This window comes from Mchenga conophoros, linkage group LG11, assembly GCF_057382185.1.
Source record: "Mchenga conophoros isolate Kocher_MC1m ecotype Shallow Benthic linkage group LG11, M_conophoros_male_GT1.1, whole genome shotgun sequence".
Taxonomy (NCBI): Eukaryota; Metazoa; Chordata; class Actinopteri; order Cichliformes; family Cichlidae; genus Mchenga; species Mchenga conophoros.
Window position 1 is genome coordinate 29,594,040 of NC_140536.1, and position 20,985 is coordinate 29,615,024.

The 20,985-nt window shown below is 40.0% G+C and overlaps 1 protein-coding gene across 1 annotated transcript; it reads right to left on the minus strand.

The window, feature by feature from the left end:
- Positions 1 to 353: 353 nt before the first annotated feature.
- Positions 354 to 19,216, minus strand: ankrd28b (ankyrin repeat domain 28b). The gene is made up of 28 exons (XM_085292363.1): positions 18,965 to 19,216; positions 14,082 to 14,165; positions 13,510 to 13,588; positions 12,948 to 13,018; positions 12,649 to 12,849; positions 11,188 to 11,275; positions 10,804 to 10,946; positions 10,400 to 10,612; positions 9,647 to 9,725; positions 9,435 to 9,549; positions 9,149 to 9,231; positions 8,907 to 8,970; positions 8,749 to 8,817; positions 8,532 to 8,672; positions 8,240 to 8,351; positions 8,078 to 8,104; positions 6,880 to 6,954; positions 6,582 to 6,783; positions 6,402 to 6,489; positions 6,202 to 6,319; positions 4,652 to 4,871; positions 3,300 to 3,387; positions 3,129 to 3,212; positions 2,842 to 2,987; positions 2,622 to 2,704; positions 2,428 to 2,510; positions 2,190 to 2,281; positions 354 to 2,028 (listed from the first exon to the last, which is right to left on the minus strand). The coding sequence occupies exons 1-28, from the start codon at positions 18,989 to 18,991 to the stop codon at positions 1,745 to 1,747; spliced, it is 3,159 nt and encodes a 1,052-aa protein (XP_085148489.1). The 5' UTR covers positions 18,992 to 19,216; the 3' UTR covers positions 354 to 1,744.
- Positions 19,217 to 20,985: the final 1,769 nt, after the last annotated feature.

Below are 20,985 nucleotides of genomic sequence, written 5' to 3' on the forward strand. Positions count from 1 at the left end.
ATCAGTAGCATAAGTCTTATAGAGTGATGAATCGTCATCAGTATTTACAGAGGTCAGGAGAAAGGTACAACAGTGTCTACAGCCACCTGTAAAACACAGTGTCTCTGTCATGGTCTGGTCCTGCATTTCTGACAGCGGTGTTTGGGATCTTGTCAAAACCGATGACATTATGAACACAGAAAAGTGACTTTCAAGCTCATTAGAATTATGCAAACTCTGTTTTTACCTTATATACGGTACTGTATTTCCATATGTTTTTGTACACTTGCACCCATTTTCCCAGCAAAACAAAGAAATGGAGATAGTTGCAATCAGAAATAAAGACAGCATTTAACAAAAAAAAATAAATCAAGTTCATCATTAAATAACTCATTTCTTTATTACTCATAAAATATACAGCAATCTCAGTACTGAAAGAATTCATTGGAACTTGAATTCACAGTCATTTTCCCTATATACATGCTAGTTTCTTTCCTCTTCAAGAAAAAAAGCAAGGAAAAGAAAAAAACACTTTTCCATACTAATGAAATTAGCGAATGTATTTTACATAATTCCAGTTAAAAGCATTTGTCAACAAACAAAACTGTGAATTCTTGAATCAGGGTACAATCGAGTGGTTTCTCTCTCTTTTTTTGAAGTTAAAGCAAGCAAAAGTCAATACTTTGACTAAGATAACAGCAAAAATATCATTTAGACAGAAGAAAAATCAAATGCCATCCTATCATTGGTTTACAGTGTTTCTCCTCGCAAAGCTCAGCCTAAATACCTCAGTAAGGGATCAGTGCTTCTCACAAATGTTTAAATACTTACCTAGTGTGCACCACTGTACTTTCACAGCTGCCTCTACAAACCCATCCTTTTCAGTAACTAATGAAGGCACAAAATGAACACATAAAAAGGGACCAGAAGTACACAAATAATTTATTCTTCAAAGACTAAACCGCAATGGACAAGTCAATGTACAAAATTAAGGTTGCTCGACCTAATAATTAACCGGTGCACATATCAAATTTTTTGAAATTACTCAGATCATTAAAACCTGACTTTTTTTTGTTTTCCTCTAGAGGATAAGGAATTTAAGACATGAAAAATGGGTTTAATAAAAATTTGATCTCAAAAAATAAATGATCTTTTCCCCCAGTATGACTTTTACAGACTTGAAGGACAAGTGCATTCTGAAGGGTGTAGTGTGCGGATATAAACCCATGAACCCCCCCACCCCTCCAAACACACGCGCGCACACACGCACACAGACACACACACACACATTAACAGAAACAGCGAACCGCCGATGAACCCAAGCCTTCTCAGTCTCATTTGCACAGTTAAAACTGGGTTAAAATGTATCCATGTCTCTTGGTCCCTGTTGGTTTAGCTCTCTGTGATGTGCAACCACCAGTCTACAGCATGTTATTGCCTTAGAAAGGTTGCCGTCTACCAAACGAGTCCAGGTTTTAGCACTCAAGAAGTCCGTGTTGGTAAAGCAGTGGTCACTGAGGTCCAGTATTAGTTGAAAGGACACCTAGTGCTGGATGAGGTGGTGATGAGCGTTGGCCAGCCTGCTGAACCTCCTCCCTCACTTGCTCGCTCTCTGGTGGTGGTGGTGATGAAGGGGTGGGGTGGGGTGAGGGGGACTCTTAAGGCTCCTGTGGGGGCTTGTGTCTCATTCTGCCCTCCCAAACTCATGGTGGATGATTTTTAAGACACAGCGTGTGTTTATGCATTTATCACTTTCGCCCTTCCTTCAGTACGTCTCTGAATCAGAGTCGTTGAGCTCCTCGTCTTTGTAGAAGCCGTCGTGGTGGCTGATGTTGTTGAAGCTGCAGTATGAGCTGTGCTCGCCACGCAGCACGGGCAGGCTGTCGAAGGTGACGCTCTTAGAGGGGCTGGTAGTGTAATGGTTAATGGCACTGAATGGGAGGGTTGGTGCCGGGGTGCAGGGAGACACAGGCATCATGGTGGCCAGGATGAGGGCTAGGCAGTCTGCCACATCTTTGTTGGGGGCACAAGCCAAGGCGGGCGTGTAACCTGAGGAAATAACAACACAACAATATTTTATGCTCCATAAAATTAATGCAAAGAAAACATTTGCAGTCAGCTTCTAATCCTGCTGTGCCCAAGGATGCACACCAAAACCCAGAAGTAAGACAAAAATAATAATAATTTAAAAAAAACTACAGTGAATTTACCATTTTCATCAACTGCAAGGACACTGGCTCCCTTTGCAAGCAGCTCTTGCACTACCACAGTCAGGCCATTTCTTGCAGCCACGTGTAGAGGCCTTAAAAGACAAGATAAATCTTTGAAATCGGTGACAAGCTAGTCAACACTTACTAATTTGTTTTGTACATTTTGACATTAAGAATTCAGTTATTAACAATAATGCACTAACAAGCGAGGTACTAATATGATAAGAGTGATACGTACGTCTGTAAGGCGGCATTAGTGGCATTTATGAGGTTTCTGTCTGTAATCTTCTCCAATATCAACAAGGCACTGGTTTCATGTCCCTATGGATGGGTATAAAAAGAGCCACACAGAGTGGTAAATGCTCATCCTTTCTCATATTTAAACACTTTGGCAAGACACTGTGCATACTAAGAGCATATGGTACTACACACCTTACTGCAGGCCAGGTGTAGTGCAGTGTTCTTTGCAGCATCTTGTAGAGTGAGATCTGCTTTTGCACTGCTCACCAGCACCTCTAATGGTGACATGATCAAACACAGGAAAAACAAAATGAAGTTAATTCAATAAAGCACAGTTTATTAATTCAATCCTCCACTTGATTATTATGTCCCGCTGTGATATTTGCCAGGGTAATAGTTAAAGCCTTCGTACCGACAGCGTTGGTCTGGCCGTTCTCAGCAGCCATCATGAGCGGTGTCTTCCCCACGGCGTCGACACTGTTGACCTGAGCGTTGTGGCTCAGCAGCAGCTGGAGACACTCCACGTGGTCAGTGAAGGCTGCGGCGTGGAGCGGGGTCCTGCACGTGCAACATCAAAGCAAAGCTCAGTATTTATTCAGTGATATGACCCTTCACTTCCTTACGCTCGTTCCCAGAATCAGGTGCTTTACAATTCTATTCAGGCTTGAATTAATATTTTTCTTGTAACATCATACATGCCTGTTTTTACTGTCTTTGGAATTCACAATTGCAGGGCCCAGTGTGTCTATCAGCATCTCAGCAGCACCTTCGTTGTCATGGATCCTAAGGAATAAAAAACAGCACTATTTAATCTGGTAGATGCTCCGTCCTTACACAAATTGATCGAGAGAAAGCAGCTCTAGGTCTTACACAGCACAGTGGAGGGGGCTGAAAGAATTGCCATCAGCCTTGTGGAAAACCTCTTGCTCCAGCAAAACCTCCACACACGTATCGTGACCTGCAAGAATGAAAACATTAGCTAGTTACAGCATTAACATAGCAATAATGACCAGGATGTGTCAAAACTAGCCTAAGGGTGTGCATAAGAGACCTGTGCCAACGAGGAAGACTGTATTAGTCCCCCTATGAAATGCAAAGTTCGGGTCAAAAGCTTCCCAAGTGCCATTTTTAACAGAAAAACAGAAATTTCAACATAGCATTTCTTAACATACTAGTTTTCTTTAGAAAGCATGAAGGATTTCTATTTGTGCTGCATAATTATTTCACTTTTTTTGTTTTAACTGAGCCATAGCACGAATCACTGCCGTGGAATGATGTCCTTTAATTTACAAGCTTTGAGCAGCTTTGAGCACAGTACAAAAAAAACTTCAGCCAGAGTTTGAGTTTGAGAAAGCATAATACCAAAACCAAAACAAATCAGTTTAGACTTGAGGAAAAGAATTGTTGATGCTCACAAAGCAGAGGAAGGATATACAAAGTTATCACATCATTTCCAAGTACTGAGAACTGGAGTGAGAAGCATCAATAAGAAATTCAAAGAGAGCCACACAGGACAGAAAAAGTCTGGCAGAGGTAGGAAGCAAAAGATTTCAAAATCTCTGAAAAGGAAACTGGTGAGAGATGTGTCTAAAGACCCCTTAGCAACTGCCAAAACATGAGTGAATGTTTTAGCTAAGCTGGGAATTATACGCTCAGAAGAGAATCACTAGAACCATGCAAAGGAATGGACTGTGAGATTGCACACCAAGAAAAGCCAGACTGAAGTATGCTAAGGACAACTTGGAGAAAGAGTATGCATACTGGAAGTGTGTCCTTTGGTCAGATGAGACTAAATCAGAGCTCTCGGTCCACAGAGACACTGTTTGTGTTCGGGGAAAGAAGCATCACGGAGGCTAATAATTTTAACCGTCTTAGTTTTTGTGAAATCATTTAATCTCTGTGTGCAAAGTAAAATAATGTAGGCATCCAAAAAAAACAACTTGGATGCTTGAAAAAACTATAAAAGAAAAATTCCTTTCTTTGTTTAACAGCACCTGGGAAACACAAAATGTTTAAAGACAGGACTAATAATTCTGTCGCCATCTGTATGATGAGCAAGCAATAAACATGGAAAAGATGTGCTTGGCTATATTCCAACCACATTTACTTGGGTGCTTCATTATACTAATCTACTGCACTTAGTGGCAGGCTTGCATGTTCTAACCATCACATGTAAATGTCTTTATCTACACGGAATGTCATCAAAGCCCTCTTCTCTGTACCATTGTAGCAGGCCCAGTGCAGTGGGGTGTAGCCTTGGTTGTCTGTTAAGACAGGGAGTGTTTCCACTGATTGGGCAGCATGCAGAAGGCCTCCCAGTACCCCTATGTGTCCACACGCCGCTGCCAGGTGGATCGGTGTGCGCCCTTTACAGTCTCGCACCAGGAAGCTGGCGCTGTGCTGAAGCAAAGCTTCCACACATTCCTCATGGCCAGTCACCGCCTGAGAACAGAAAACAGGTTTTACCAATGACTGGCTTACATCCTGAATGACAACATACAATATGTAGAAAAAAAAAAAACAAGGTTTCAGAGAAACCTCTCAGATACTCGCAGCACTACCCAGTTTTCACAATATTTCCTCCATGAGTGTTGCTTCTTTTTCTTTAAGTTGTTTATTGTACATTTTGAGGGTCTACGTTGGGTCACTGCACTATAGTAGAAGTCAGCCTCTTTTTACTTTCAGTATCTTGACTGCCTTTTGGGCATCCCAAAGCAGAATATTTCCACATCGATTCCTAACATGATGCCTACGTTGCCTTGATGGCAAGGTTTTCTTTTCAATATATGCTGGCATGTCTGTTGTCCAAATAGAGCATATTTGTGTAGAAAGCTGGCACAGTAGGAGTGTTGTAAAGTCATACTGGGTAGAGAGTTTTGCGTCTCAGACTGGAATTCAACTATCGACCTTTCGCTTGCCAACTAAATGTGTAAACCCATACATTATGGAAAATCACACAAGGTCCTTTATATAACTTACAAAAAATATTAGTACTAAAACATTCCAAAAAGCATAACATTAATGAATAAAGAAGATATACAAGCAATAGACAAAGAAAGCAAAAGTAAAAATGTAAGAAAACAACATGTAAAAGCCAGTCCATACTTTCCTGAAGTTCGTTTATTTATTTCTAAATGGGGAAATGATTGTGCTGATAGAATTGCGAGAGGAAGTTTGTTCCACAGAACTGGGCTAAAACAGTTTACCATTTGTTTTAAGCCTTAACTGTAAAATATGTAACAGCAACTGATTCTGAAGGGTCTAGGGGTGGTATGAGGTATTAGGAGCTCTAACGTATCAAGTAGAGCCAAAATCTTGGGATTCTGAAGCAAATGGGAAGTTACTGTCGTTCTGTGAGTGATGTGTTCCCTGTGATTAGTGTGAATATACTTGCTGCTGTTTTGTACCAACTGTAGATACTGCCGCATCATTTAGGCATGTACACAATGACTTGCAACTATCTAATCAGGAGAAAATGAGGATGTTGACAAGCAATATTTCGAAAAGCGAGACTGGACTACATGTCTGACATGCTGGTTGGTTGGCAATAAGTGAAATGTGCCTTGCAACACAGTAAAAAACAAAAAACAAAACAAAAAAACTGTTGTGATTATTGTGTTGTTGCGATATTTGAAAGACACACTCATTCCACAAAGGCCAAGAAATACACATGTAAATTCTGATAGTGGTAGCAAGATTTAGGTATCCATACTGAAAACTGTGAATAAAGTTATGCACAGAAATATGAGCAAAAATAATGACATTTACTTACTCCTCTGTGCAGGGCTGTCCTGCCCCATTTGTCTTTGGCTTCTACATTGGCTCCTTTATTTAGCAGAGAATACACACAATCTGTGTGTCCACTCAGGACCGCAAGCATGAGAGGGGTTCTAGGAGATATGAGGCAATAATGTTAGCAATGACTTTAGAATAAGAATGGAAATAAAATAAAAAGATTTTCATTGAACTTACTGTCCATTCCCATCTTGAATGTCTACTGCACTTTGAAGATCAGCATTTCCAATGAGCAAACGTAAACACTCTGAGTGACCATTGGTAGCTGCGGGAAAGATTAACTTATTACTTATGTTGTATTTGGGTCTGAATTTTCAGGTTCAGGAAATTTTATTTGTAACTCCACGTCTAACATACCTGCAGCATGTATAGGTGTTCGCTTCAAGGTGTAATCTTTCACCAAGATGGAGGCTCCCTGGTTGATTAGGACATCCACACACTCCACATGCCCTTTGAAGGCAGCCAGGTCCAGGGGTGTGCGCCCTTGGCTGTTTCTCACATCCAGATCCAGCAGAGACTGCACCAGAACCTCCATAGCTTGATGGTGACCATGGTATGCCTGAAAGGTGGATTCCCCCATTATAAAGTTACTGCTGACGCTGGTGACATGTACTGCTCACCAGAAGGATAAAACCAAGTGTTTCAAATTACTCACAGCAAGATGCAGGGGGCTGACAGGGGCTCTGACATCCGCGTCGTTCAGGATGTCTGTCCCTGAGGTTTCCATTAGCTGAATAAGCCAAGACACACATGAGAACCTGATTCAGATATTGTTTCCTTTCCTACTGCATGACTCTGTGCCCTATTTTATATACATAAAAACTACAAAAAAATATGTCAAGCCTTGATTATACTCTGTTATAGACAGAGTTACAGACAGCTGGAGACATCACAGCAGAAAAATCCTTCCTGTTATACGTCTTTGAAGTTTGGCTGAAATCTGTTGCTTGGGGCTTTTGTATTGTAATGAAAATGTTTCTGCAGATGAGTTTGGGCGATCACAAACGAACATCTGTAGGGACCCTTGTGCTCACTGACTAATGAAAAAAAATTCCATCACTTGGACTCAACCAGACCCACAGGTCCAGAAAATAAGGCCTCAGTCATAGAGTTTTGTGGTACTTCTTGCTAGTTTTATGAAGAGACTCCTCAGTTGTGAGGCTTCTTCTCTTCTACGAACTCAAGAAATTAAATTTAAAAAAATCTATCAACTAAAGGGATAAAAACATCAAGGACACCAAAAAAAAACAGGTTACCATTCAACCGAGGGAGATAGTAGCCTGAACACTGAAATTTACCAGAAACCCACCATAAACTCTGAGTCCCACCACCCAGTGGAACACAAACTTAGGGTTATCAGAAGCTTACACAACTATACAGAAAACATTCCCTCCAAGGTAAAAGAAAAAGGAACGCACACATTAACAGAGTACTTTTAGTTATCAGCAAAGAGGCATGAGACAAAATGTCAGACATTCACCAGGGGAGAACCAAGACGTCATCCAGAGAACACAGACGATTCAAGGAGGAGTAAAAGAAGTCATCTATGCCCAAACAGAACAACCATTTCAGAACAGGTGGTTGCCTAAAACACCAACTATAACACTCTTTTGAGATCCCCTCCCAGGTGATTCACTCACTCACATGTTGAAATGTGCAACCCCAATAACGTAATAATGATGACAACAACTCTCTGGACTAAGTCCAAGGTGAAAGCACCACTAGGGGCTGAATAGCTCATAATCCCCATGATAGGATTCTTCACTGTTATAACTGAAGAATCCTCTCAGACAAGAGGTGAAATGTCTTCAAGAGCCTAAAAAGAAGAACTAAAGAACTAAAAATCAACTTACCACATCTAGGGGTGTTTCACTTGCAATCTGTTAAAGAACAGGAAAAAAACACAAACAAACAAAAAACAGGCAATTCTTTAAGCAGAATTCCACAAAACACAAATATGAAAACAGGGACATGGTGGCTGTTAAGTGTCATGTACTCTGGATTGAAGTTCTTACCAGCTCCAGACAAAGGCGATGTCCATACGCTGAGGCGTAGTGCACAGCATTGTAGCCCTGATTGTCCCGGATCCCTGGATTTGCATCATTTCTCAGTAAATATTCCAGGCACCTGCAGACACAACAAAAGCGCTGTAGTCAAGGAAACAACATGTTGGCTTCTAGTCCTAAACCACTACTCAGCATAATGGATAATGCAGGTGGTTATTTTTACTTTTATCTGTGAAAAACTACAAACATGAACCACCTCCCACACAACATCCACCATTTTTAATAGAGAGAATTTACTGACTTTCCATCTGTGTCAGACGCAGCGGCGTAGTGGAGAGGAGTGCAGCCCCGCTCGTCTAGGTCATTGACGCTGGCCCCAGACCCCACCAGAGCAAACAGGCACTGGTAGTTACAATTGGCAGCAGCGTAGTGCAGAGGGGTCCTGGAAAAGCAAACACAGCTCAGTTCCCTGTTCAAATTTGACTCTTGATCCAAATCCACCAATAAATACTACAAACCTGCCAAAGCTGTCCTTTCTGTTGAAGTCGGCCCCAGTGTTGAGGAGAAGATTTAGACATTCCAGGTTTCTGAGGGGTTAGACAGACAGATAGTCACTTGATTAAAAATTACACAATACTTTAATACTAAAGGCGATATTCAGCCATCGTGTACTGACCCTCCAGCAGCTGCAGCATGTAAACAGGTCCTCCCAAAGTCATCAGGAGTATCAATATCAAAGCCTGCACAGGGTAAAAGTGATTATGAAGGAGACACATTCAGGATATATTATAAAATGTTTTACATTGCACATGATATATTTTTGTACTTTTTTTCCTGTCAGGAATTTCTAAACTACTTAAACGTGAGCTTTGTGTCACGTTGCACTGAAGGCTGTGACAGGGCATGAGTGCCGTTCACCTGAAGACAGGAGCTTTCTGCAGCAGTCAGAGAAGCCACTGAGAGCAGCTAAATGCAGTGGGAACATGCCATGGATTCCTCGTCTGAATGAAAAAACAAAAAACTTTGTATCATACAAACAGTACACAACAATGTTGCTAATGTGGGAATAAAAAAATGACTATTACTAGCACATTACCATTTATATGAGTTACACAACAGATACTACATGTGTGCTTTCAGAAGGAAGGCTCTTCAATATATGTTCTAAGACTTGACTGAAAAATCAACAGAAAGGCTCACGTACTTAGCTGTGTCAGCTCTGTTGGAGATGAGAGTGTTAATGAGGAGTTCGTGGCCGTATCGAGCGGCAATGTGTAGTGGTGTATTTCCGTTCTTGTCTTCACAGTCAATCTCCGCACCTTTAGGGGGAAAAAACCAAAATCAAAGCAAGCATTTAGCCTCTGTTACACTAAAAAGCAGTTTTTGCTTCTGGGTCCAGCATGAGAAACAGCTCACCTTTCTCAATGATTGCTTGAGACCTCGAGAACCTCCCATGGATCGCTGTCATGTGGAGTGGAGTCTTCCCATCTTTACTCTGAATTGAAACAAAAACTTATTATCTGACAACTTATGCCTTTTTACAGTAAAGTTTAATCCCCAAGTCAATCAGCTTCCCTCAAACAATGAGAAGACCTATCACATGTAGGAAGCAGGCACAATAATACACGTTTACACACAAGGAAGCAAGACGTTAGGGCTGTGCGATTTTATACGCTATCGTTTAATTTGTGGTGTCGCATTTTTTCATTGTTTGGATGGCCACCAAGTGAATGCAGGTACAGAAAATACCAGCATGGCCAGCGAAGATGAGGCAGAACCAGGTAGCTCCAAACAGAAATACTAAACTAGGGGCTACCTCTGTAGCATGGAAATGGTTTGGTTATGAAAAGTCTGACACAGACCAGAAAACTGTACTATGCAAATTATGCCGCAAACCGGTCCCCAGCACAAACTCACACACGACAAACCTCTACCACCTACGCAAGAATCATGTGAAAGAGTATGGAGAGAGTTTACGGATGGGAGGCCAAAAGGAGCCGTCAGGTGCTCAAAATAAACCTTAGACTCAAAGGTTACAACAGGCTTTTCCCCGCAGCATGCCATGTAATAAATACTCACAAAGAAAATGGTGGTCGTTACAAGTTATATCTAAAAATATATGTAAATACTTAGTTGTTTAATAACAAGCTTTGCCTGGTTTTTACTCACTTTAATGTTGACATCTGCCCCATTGCAAACCAGAAGCTCCAGGCAGAGTGCTCCGTGACGCGAGGCGGCGGTGAAATGCAGAGGGGCAAAGCCCTTCTCGTTCACCTGGTTGACGTTGGCTCCACAGTCTATGAGCTCGTTCACAACCACATCTTGCCCGTTGTAGCAGGCCACGTGGAGGGGTGTGTTGCCATATGCATTGGGCTCATTGATCTAGAAAGTCAGGAAAACAGCAGGCAATTAAAACAATTAGAATAAAGTGCTACAAATAAAAGAACAGTTACAGTTAGAACAGTTGTAACACACAATTTAGAGACACCACTGAAAAATATCTCTCCTGTTGAGCTCATACAGTATAGCAGTGTCTACAGTGCGATGGCAAAAAGCTTGTGGGTGGAACCTACATCCACCCCCAAGTCCAGGAGGTATTTAACAACGCTGATCATTCCACTAGAGGCTGCCGCATGTAGGGGGGTGTAAGATTTCTTATCTTTGCAGGCCACCTCAGCTCCATGTGATGCCAGCAGCTTCACCACTTCTATGTGTCCTGAAGATAAAAAGAGATTTAATTACATAATGCTTACACAAAGATATTAGACATGTTTTTTGTTCATATGGCATCTACTCTAATGTAAACATTTAAAAACATTTTAACAGATGATTTTTATTCAAATAAAATTCTGCCATTTAAGTTAATATTGACCACAAGAAGAAAGGAATGTCTAAAGTTGCATAAAAATGAACAAATACCAAAACGTAAAAATCTCTATGGCTGCATTATTTTTTACCCATGTAGGCGGCCCAGTGTATCGCACGGCGGTCCTTCTTGTCAAAAGCATTGATGTTGGCCCCTCTGGAGAGCAAGAGTCTCACCATCTAAAAGTAGCAAAAAAACCAAAAAAAACAAACAGGGGATGAGAAAAAACATCAGGGGACGCTGCAACATCAACCTACTTATCTACCATTTGCAATAAATGTAGCAACTTATATACACTGCATGCAGTGTTTACATATTAGACATACGAGTTCAGTGACTTTATCTTAGCGCTCTTGGATCAATTGTCTTGTCAATGTATGCGTATCTTCACTTTAATATAATAGAAATTATTTGAACCTGCAGGGGTTTCTAAAGTTATTTTTTTAACTTGCTGAGCAAACATGAGTGGTGAAACCTTGTCACCCTTTTGCACAGATTCTGTGCAGGTATGCCAACCGAACAAATATAATTAAGATTAAACAAGAAAACATGCATTTCCAAATATCCTGTCTTGTACAGCCAGTAGTGTGGCATTCTTCTCTTGGAGCATACCTCCATAGACTCACCTTTTTCATATTTATATGCTTAACTTGAATCCACTGTATACCTAAAAGATGCTCCAAATAGCTTGTATGCACTTGCATTCATTTGCATGAATTTTTGATAATTCACTTTTAAGATAGCTAATTTGCATGCAAGTACAAGATTACAATGGGTAATTTGCATCCAGACACATGATTGGTCAAGCACTATCTGTGCATCCAGCACCCTTAAGTATGCGACCACAATTTATGACTGCATGCAGAGAGCCCACTCAGTCTTAAGCCATGTCTGAAAATGCAGTTTGTGCTCTTTAATTCAATGTAGCTGGCTCATTAAACATTGAAAAGCTGCCCTCTTTAACTTAAGAGGGTGCCCTGATGTCAGGAAGCATTTGGATGACTGGACCAGATTTTGCGCAACTGAATCCGGGATCAAACGGTCGGGTCGGTTAGTCATGCGCTACTAAAATTCAGCAGACCTATATGTGGATGTTGCTTGTCTCAACTAACACTTGTTAAATGGGCAAATAATGTGACCATTATTCTGCACTGCATGGCAGAGTGCCCACCAGTGTTTAATCATTCTTGAGGCAAGCAGAAACACTTCTTAGAAAGAGATCGGGAACTTCTAATAACAGTCAGGTAAACACACCCAGTAATGCTAGCATACTCTGACAGTTTGCCAGCAAAAACAATCTATGTAGCACACAGCAATTTAAATCAATCAATATGAGGATTACTGAAGAGGTTATACTCAAAGACATTGCACACTTTACAACCACAAAACCTCACCAACCCTCTACATTAACACTCTGCTCCTTAAGAAAGCTGATACCAAACGTTCAGCTGCTATTTCAATTCATTAACGTGCAACCACATCGATTCCAAAGATGTTAAAGTGCCTCCTTAAGCACAGTTTAATCTAACAATGTCTTAGGGTTTAAATTTACCTCCAGATGACCGCTGAAGGCTGCATGGTGCAGCGCGGTGCGGCCTGCTCTGTCTGACACATTCACATTGCTGAGTAGTGGCACTAGGGCTTCGGCGCAGCGGACCGCCTTATTGGCGGCGGCGATGTGAAGTGGCGTCTGCCAGTTTTTGTCTCGGGCATTTACATCAGCCGAGTGTTTCAGCAACACCTGGACAGCATCCTGTGAAGAAAAAACAACAAGTAGGTTTACATTGTTTGGATATGCAAACCTGTGTCTTGTAGTGTGTATGACAGAGAACAAAGGGAAAATTCACATACCTCACTGCAGGAGGCCACAGCTCGGTGCAGGGGAGTGAGCCACTTGTTATCTTTGGCATTTACTCTTGCACCTAGAAGTGAAGAAGCAAAGGCTATTTAAACTCATATGGTTTTGCTGCATATGGTGCAACGTTTCGACAAGAAGGTATTCAACAGTTTTTGAAGAGACTAAATTAGAAAAGTTCAGAAAAGGCTGAAAGAGGTGTAGAGACATTTCAAATATCTCATCATACTGTATGCAGAGGAATGATTGCTTGTATTCCACTTTGCTATTAAAAGGTGCCATTATGTACACACACACACACACACACACACACACACACACACACACAGCAGTATGTCATGTGCTCCCAGCATTAGGAAGATAATTATAGGCACATCTATAATATTTCTAATATTTCACATTTTAAGAGCATGACTTATTTTCTCTGATTAAAAACTGTTAGATAATCTCTCCAGACACCTGTGAAACTCTCATTTCTACAATCCAAAATTCACCCAGTATTTGTGGCTTCAAGCACTTTCTTGTGATCATTGCATTAATACTAAGAAGAAAACATACCAGATAGAATCAACAGCTCTATAATTTCTGCATCTCCGAGATAGGCGGCAGCATGCAATGGAGTTCGCTTCTCATTGTCCTGTATTAAGTGAACAGGAAGAAACTGCTGAGATTACAGAGAAACAAAACAACTTGCAGTAAACACTGCAATCTGTCTCTTCATTACATGTGCATTGGTCTGGTGTAGCAATACAAAAACACATTTTCCTTAACATTTGCAACACTGTAGTGTTAACAGGAACAAATATTTACACAAACACCACATTGTGGTTTTAACAAATTAATATAAATAAAAATAAAGAAAAGCCTTGCAGTGAAGGACGAGCGAGTACAAAACAGCCTTATTTTGAAACAAACACCACCACTTGAATATGTAATATTGACGAGGAATGCAGTAAAGAAAAAAAAAAAAAAAAAAAAGAGGCAGGTCATGCAGTGCTGTTCTGTATGCTACAATATCTGTAAGAAAGAGCTGCACGAGGCCTTTCAAGGACAACTGCACATTAGGCCCCCCCCAAAAATAACAATAATATGAGGAAACAGATGCAGATATTTGTAACTGTTGGGCTTACCTGTGCATTCACATCTTCTTTTTTGAATATAAGCGAACGTACTTCATCAGGATCTACATTGAAAATAGCTTTCAGCAAAGGAGGCTGTAAAAGAAAGAAAAAAAAAAAGCACACAATAAATAAAAAGGACAAAATTGTCATGATTTTGATACTTTTCTTTGTGGACATGTAACACCATCTCAGCTTCCATCACTACAATTTGCATACAGAGCAAACCCAATGAACTGCGAGTAACAATCTTGTCTGTCTGACGGGTATTGTTGAAATCTGAGAAAACCAATAATCCGCCAAACTTAAACTTAAGGACTTCAGCATGCTTGCAACACAGGACATACACAACACTCATCTGAAGACCAAATATTGGCATTCAACAAAGCACAAATGAAAGCAATGTAAAAGAGCATTATTCTTTGGGAGAAAGAGAACAAACAATGAAACGATGACTCCGCATGTCACAGACTGCCAAGGCCACTTTTTAAACACCGTTCTGCACTTTCTGTCTGTTGATAAGTAAACATGCCATGTTAGCAGAGATAAACATCGCAGTTTTTGAATGAAGACATTAAAAAAGACAGACCCAAACCTTGTACTCAAAATGAGAACTGTGCTGCTTACTTTCACACAGCCAGGAATCAAAAACAGGAAAAAAAATAAAAGTACACAGCTCCTCTCATTCACCACATCCAACATGATCACAAGAGCAAGTTTTGGCATAAAAATGAACCAAAGTTCTTTGAGAAATCTCTCTTGTTGATCATCGTGTAGACAGAGTGCTAGCAGTGTGTTTTTCAACATGAGTGTATAATGGAATTTTTTCCATCATAACACTTGGGATGTTTCTAAAAAGTGACAAAACATGTGCACACAATAAATTTCAACCTAATAGACATGTTGGCCATTGAATTGGCAACACCTTATAAAAATAAATTGCTGCTATGCTCATTTTCTCAGTTTCATACTGATGACTCCTCACTTGTCCAGTTATGTATAAACACTTGCTATGTGTACATAGGCTTTAAAAACATTTTTGCTTATGCTTAAAAAACTGCTATACCCTTCACATTTTATACATATTAATAATTGCACAAATGCTTTAATATAATTTATACTATGCCTTCTACATAATAAAGTTATGAATAATAAAACTGACTTTGACTTGAAGAACTGGCAGTGTTGTGTATCTTTCTATGACTTCAGTGCAAGCCAAACTCTAAATGCCAAACTCAGCATTTAGAGTTTGCCACACCATAAATGACAGAACTGAGTCTTGAATGCAGCGTTACAATATTCCCTTCATGTTGGATAACACTTTCTGATGCTAGCTTCAGTCTTTTTATGTTTTTTGAAAGAGTCAACCACTCCTGTAATTTTAGACAGACGAAATGCTTGCAATGCTCAAATAAAATCATTGAAAAAACAAAAGAATAACCCAAAAAACAAAAACAAATCCTAGGTAAGTAATATGACTAAAATATATCATTTATGTTTAGCAACACTGGATCGCTTTAAAACCAGAGCAAAGATTTTGGAAACACTGGAGTCTTTGATCAGGATGTTTTCATCTGCATGCCCTGTAGCAAGAGGCTGGGTTGGACAGGGACAACAGTGGAGAGGAGGAGATCCCTTCCAGGCAGAGCATTCCTGACATTTTAAAGTGTTACAGCTGAACCCCCAATTAAAAACTATATTCCTAAGAAATACACTATAAGTGAGAAATCTTAACCTGAATGAATAAGACAGCATATATGCAAAACAAAATGGATGAACAAGAAGTGGCCGAGAGAAGGAAACTGCTTTTAAAATAATCTGCTGCCTGCATCATGAAACATTGCGTTATCTACTAGTGACGTGCGATGCCACTGATTTCCTTTCTGATCAGCTACCAAGTAAAATTCAGACTGGTATTGGTGATTGTGATCCAATACAGACACTTTGTACAAAAACTTAATGTGTTTAGAAAATCCAAAGTATTGTCTTTCAAAATATACCTTCATAATGGATACATGACATCAGACTTCTTGCTCTTATCATTCAATTATGAAGAATTATATATAAGAAAAAAAGCAAAAAAAGGCAAAAAAAAAAAAAGCCTGAAAATTCAATGCCTACATTTTAAAAGGATTCAATTAACAATTAAAAACATATATGACTGATTTAAAATAATAATAAAGCTGAGAAACATTTCCTAGATACATGTTATTATCTATCTTATGTATGTTTGAATTGTATTTTTAGTGTTACACATCACCAACAGCTCCACATTTTCCCTCTCTGTACCTGGAAAGTATCTGCCTGTAGCACCAAAGGACTTCCTAGCAGCACCTGTCCCTCACCTCTTCTTCAGTTAGCCTCATCATAAACTCATCATCATATTCCGTGTAATGATTTACTTTTGTGTCACAAACCACGTCTTGGCTGTTTGTGGAGCTGAAACGGCTCCACGCATGACTCTGCTTACGATCATCACCTGAGCGAGCGATGCATTTATACAGCTGTATTTCGCATCACTATGACAAGCGGAAGGAGGAGTAGTTCCTACAAATCATTTAGAAAATCCTAATAATATAGTTACTTTCCACTGTGTTCCTGTTAATCATAAACTCCTAATTTACCCCAAATTAATAAAATATTGATATTTTAATATGAGCATGGATTCTAGAACATAAATATCTGGTATTGACAGAATCAATACTTTAGTATCGATCCTCACACCACTATTATGTACTCATAACCTTTACGTGCCTGAAATAGATTTTGGCTTAAAATAACTCAAAACATACCAAATAAGTCTACTAGCTGAGAGAAAACAAAAACACTGAACTTAATGACTCCTCTCTTTGCTTTCCATTGTACAGGTAAAATGATGCAATATACAGGGTACATGCATTCATTAGTATTCAATCATTCAACTTAGCAGGCTGCCCAGCTAGTCAATTAGGTTAATGTGCATGCATGCAGTTTGTATGTGCAAAAGACATTTGGTTTATGAAAGTGCATCTTCAGCAACCCACTTTAAAACATTAATCAAGCACAACTACGTATACTTGCAATCATCTGGTTTTGCAGTACTACTTCCTGATGCCTTTTAGTGACTCATGCTTCATGAAGTTAAATACAGAACCAAGAATTTATACCTCTACCTGACAGAAAAGATATACAATAAAGTAAGGGAAATTGCTGAGTTTACTTCATATAAGCCAAATGTCAAACATTGTAAGGGTCATTGTTGTTATTTCTTTTCTTTTTTTTAAATCTATCAAGGTCACCCTGCTATGGATAAGCCCTCAACAGCTATTCAACACATATGCGGTGCCATGGGTGGATTATTCCCAGCGACATATTGAAGCAATCACGACATTACAAACTTGTACAACCACGACTGCCATCTCAAAAGCGAGCAAGCAAGCAGCATACAGTGGCTTTTTCTTTCTTTTTTTTAAACACAAGGACAATGAACTCGTTTAGTTATTATAATGCCCATGAATGTCTGCAGGGCACAAAGCAGGTTAGAGTTACTGGGGACAAATTCAGCCAACAAGCAGACTCTTGTGGTTCGAACACTATTTGCGCCATGTTAAAAACAAAAAAGAAGGACAGATCTGCATTTTGTTGTTTTCAGTTCTCCGTGTCCTGCATGAGTGGTGGTGGTGTAGGAGATTTTCTATGCTCTTCTCTCACTGCTGGACTGTGTGCCTCCTCTCCTCATACAAGCCAAGCTAGTTAATACCATCACCATGGAGACAGCTCTTTGGCAACTTCCACCGGCTCACAGGAGCCCAGATCATTCAAGCACACACAGACCATAAAAGACACATGCGCGTACATATGTCACAGAATAGCAGGCATGTGCAAAACAAAACCCTTAAAATGATAACACTGAGCTATTCTGGTTTTCACGAAGTAGGTGTCAAGTGTTTTTTTTGCAGAGTTTAAAATGACACGTCTACTGTCACACTGCCATTGCCCTCATATATTAAAGCATTACACAGCAGTTTACCTGCATTTTCCCCCAGTAACGCGGTACACATGGGTATAGAGTATGCGAATACTAGCTAATAGAAACTGTCTTGTTTTATATATTTTTGAGTTTTTCTATAAGGGCACACACTAAAGAGGTCTGATTACAGGCATAGCTTAACTGTAACAGTGTTATAAATCCTCTTGAAAACAATAAAGTCACCAAACTAGCACAAAGCTCCGCTCAGATCCAATCACTCCATTATCCTGCCCCACTGTGACACCAAATAACATAGTTTGGTGAATCAGTGAACAAAAACTATATCGTTATTTAAGGGTTTTCTAAACCTACAGCTGCCACAAACATCACTAGTTGGTTTTGCTAACATAAATATAACCACAAACGTTTAGCTGTCACAGTAATGTCACAATCAACAGATCGCTTTGGCTGTCATGACAATAATCTCACTGTAACAGCAACAGAGAGGAAATTATTGTTTATCAATAACGCTAGAATTGCTCGTAAGCGACTGCACAAACACAATTTAGCATTGTTGTCTCACAATATGCTAACTAGTCACTTCACAAGTGAGTCGCTGGATGCATTTCACGCAGGCTCGGGCTAATTGCTGGAAATAAATACAACATCATTAGCTGCTTTTTAACTCAACAGCCATTTAAGTACATGTCGGAGTGCAAACGTGATGGGAACAACAACGGGGCTTCGAATGTTACACGCAGTACTTCAGCCAGCTTTCACCTCATCGAGGACAATTCAAATTCTAGATTAAGGAAATGCTTCCGTTTCAGAGTCAGGCTCGAAAGACTCGAATTACATTGCGCTGGCGAGCGCTGAAATCGAGGCTAACATTAGCCGGCCACTTGCTCAAACTTACGGTAAACCTCTAACACCAGCCATTACTTACCTGGTCTCGAATTTTGAGAACCACCATATTTGTGGTATTTTAACAGCTCTCATGCAGGTTCATAAAGGAATACTTGTCTCCTTCCGAACAGCAGCGTGTGATCTCGGTTGCTTCTGCCGCTGGTTTTGCTGGAGGCCTAGCGTGACTCTAGCTTAGCTCGCTCGCTAGCTAGCTTCCTAACCTGATGGCATGAAAGCGAGAGGAGTAGCGGAAACTCCATAACATTGCCGCCACCATATTTCACCTCGCCGAAAAGACGCAATCCGATAGGCTAAGAGCGCTCTAGATGTCAGTAAGGGAATCGCTGATTGGTTGTTGCCAGCTGCATTCTGTAACAGCACAGACGCACTTTGTTGAATATTGCACTGCCCTCAGCGCTTATAAGTGTAGATATTTTCTATAAGGAGCAATTTTAAACTCTATATTCCACGTGACATTTATTAACATTGTAATTTACCCATGGTGCACTGCTCTGAATAACGTGGTTTTGAGAACAGCTGAATGTTTTTCTATTTACTAACTGTGACTCATCCTGAAGTTGCACAAGTGCGACAACCATGCAACCGCTGCAGCAACTCCATGGATGCCACTGGGAGTCAAGTGTTGACAGCAGTAATACGAGTTCTCCGGGCTGACGGGGGCCTCCTGGAAACTTTTTTTTTTTAAAAAAGGTAAGCAAACACACAACACAAACACAAAACAGTACTATCTATTTATTTTACGGCGACAACAGTAAAATAGATCTGAAATTTATTAAAACTGACTTATTAAAACTGTGAATTACTGGCGGTCCTAAAATGCGAAATGGGTTTCAGGTCTACTGATCCAACACCGAAATTTGATGAAATACGGCCACCTAGTGACTTCCCTTTTAACTACAAGCAGTGGAACTCTTTTAGCTTATGGCAATCAATTTAAAACAATATTTTATTTTATGTATGTGTTTTGGTGGTGGGGAGTGATTTGTGATTTAAATATTATTTTTTGTCGGCTGCCCTTCTTTTGCATTAGTTAAAAATATTCAGAGCACCCCTATTCATGTACAAGTGTTACTGATCCTAGAGCTTTAACAGGATTAGACAACAAAATCCTTTTACACAAAACAAGTCTCTGCATCATTAATCCTGAAGACAAGGCTGCCTTTTTTGTTTTGTTTTGTTTTTTACATTTGAATCATTTGTGGAATGCAACATTTACATCATTTCCTCTTTTCCGGTAGGACACTACAGACAGGACTAACAGGAATGACAGGAAGCACAAAACAAAAGGGCAGGGATGCAAAAGTTGTCTCTTTATGGTGTCCTTACTGACTCTGTGGTTCTGTCATAGAGGCGAGGATAGCTCTAGGCATTTCTGGTAGAGTCAATAGTTCACAGAGTACATAGCATTTCAAGAATAGCAGAATGAAGAGGAGTTTCTATCTGCTAGCAAGCAGGGCATCAAACGCCCTGATGGCACCATATGTAATAGTCATTATGATGTGCATTAATGCAACACGTGTGGTGGTGTTCTAATAAAATAGTGTTATGTGTTACATGCAATGTTGTATTGTGTAAATGACTGTCACTGCAAGTAAGGCACCTAATCTAATTATATTTCATGTATTAATAATAACAATAAATACTAATTCTAATTCATAGTATTCTACAACAGTAAAAGATTAATAACACTTGTACTGATTATAAAGTGCAATTGTTCTTTGTGAGAAAATCGTGTCATTAATATGCTTTTAGTGCAACTCTTTCACTATTCAGGCATTTGCCTAGAGGTGTAAGAGGTCATAGTGTTTACTATCCAACCAATCCATTAGGACTTCAAAAAAAAAAAAGCGGCATGGCACAGCCAGTTAGTGATGAAGGTAGCAGGGCTTTGGTGAAAGAATGGGGGCTATGTTCACTGACTTTTGGGGGTAGTTTCACATTTCAGTGCAGTGGATTTACAGGTTGGGGGAGATGGAAAAAAAACACCGTTGCAGCTATGTGGATGATTTTGGATATAGACTGGTCACCTTTGCTTGGGGT

Excerpts from the sequence above, each read along its gene's own strand:
- ankrd28b (XM_085292363.1), bottom strand. The coding sequence starts at position 18,991 with ATGGTGGTTCTCAAAATTCGAGACCAG. Across the intron at positions 9,232-9,434 it reads AACAGAGCTGACACAGCTAA|ACGAGGAATCCATGGCATGT; the intron begins GTACGTGAGCCT and ends TTTTTCATTCAG. Across the intron at positions 8,352-8,531 it reads GCGTCTGACACAGATGGAAA|GTGCCTGGAATATTTACTGA; the intron begins GTCAGTAAATTC and ends TTGTGTCTGCAG.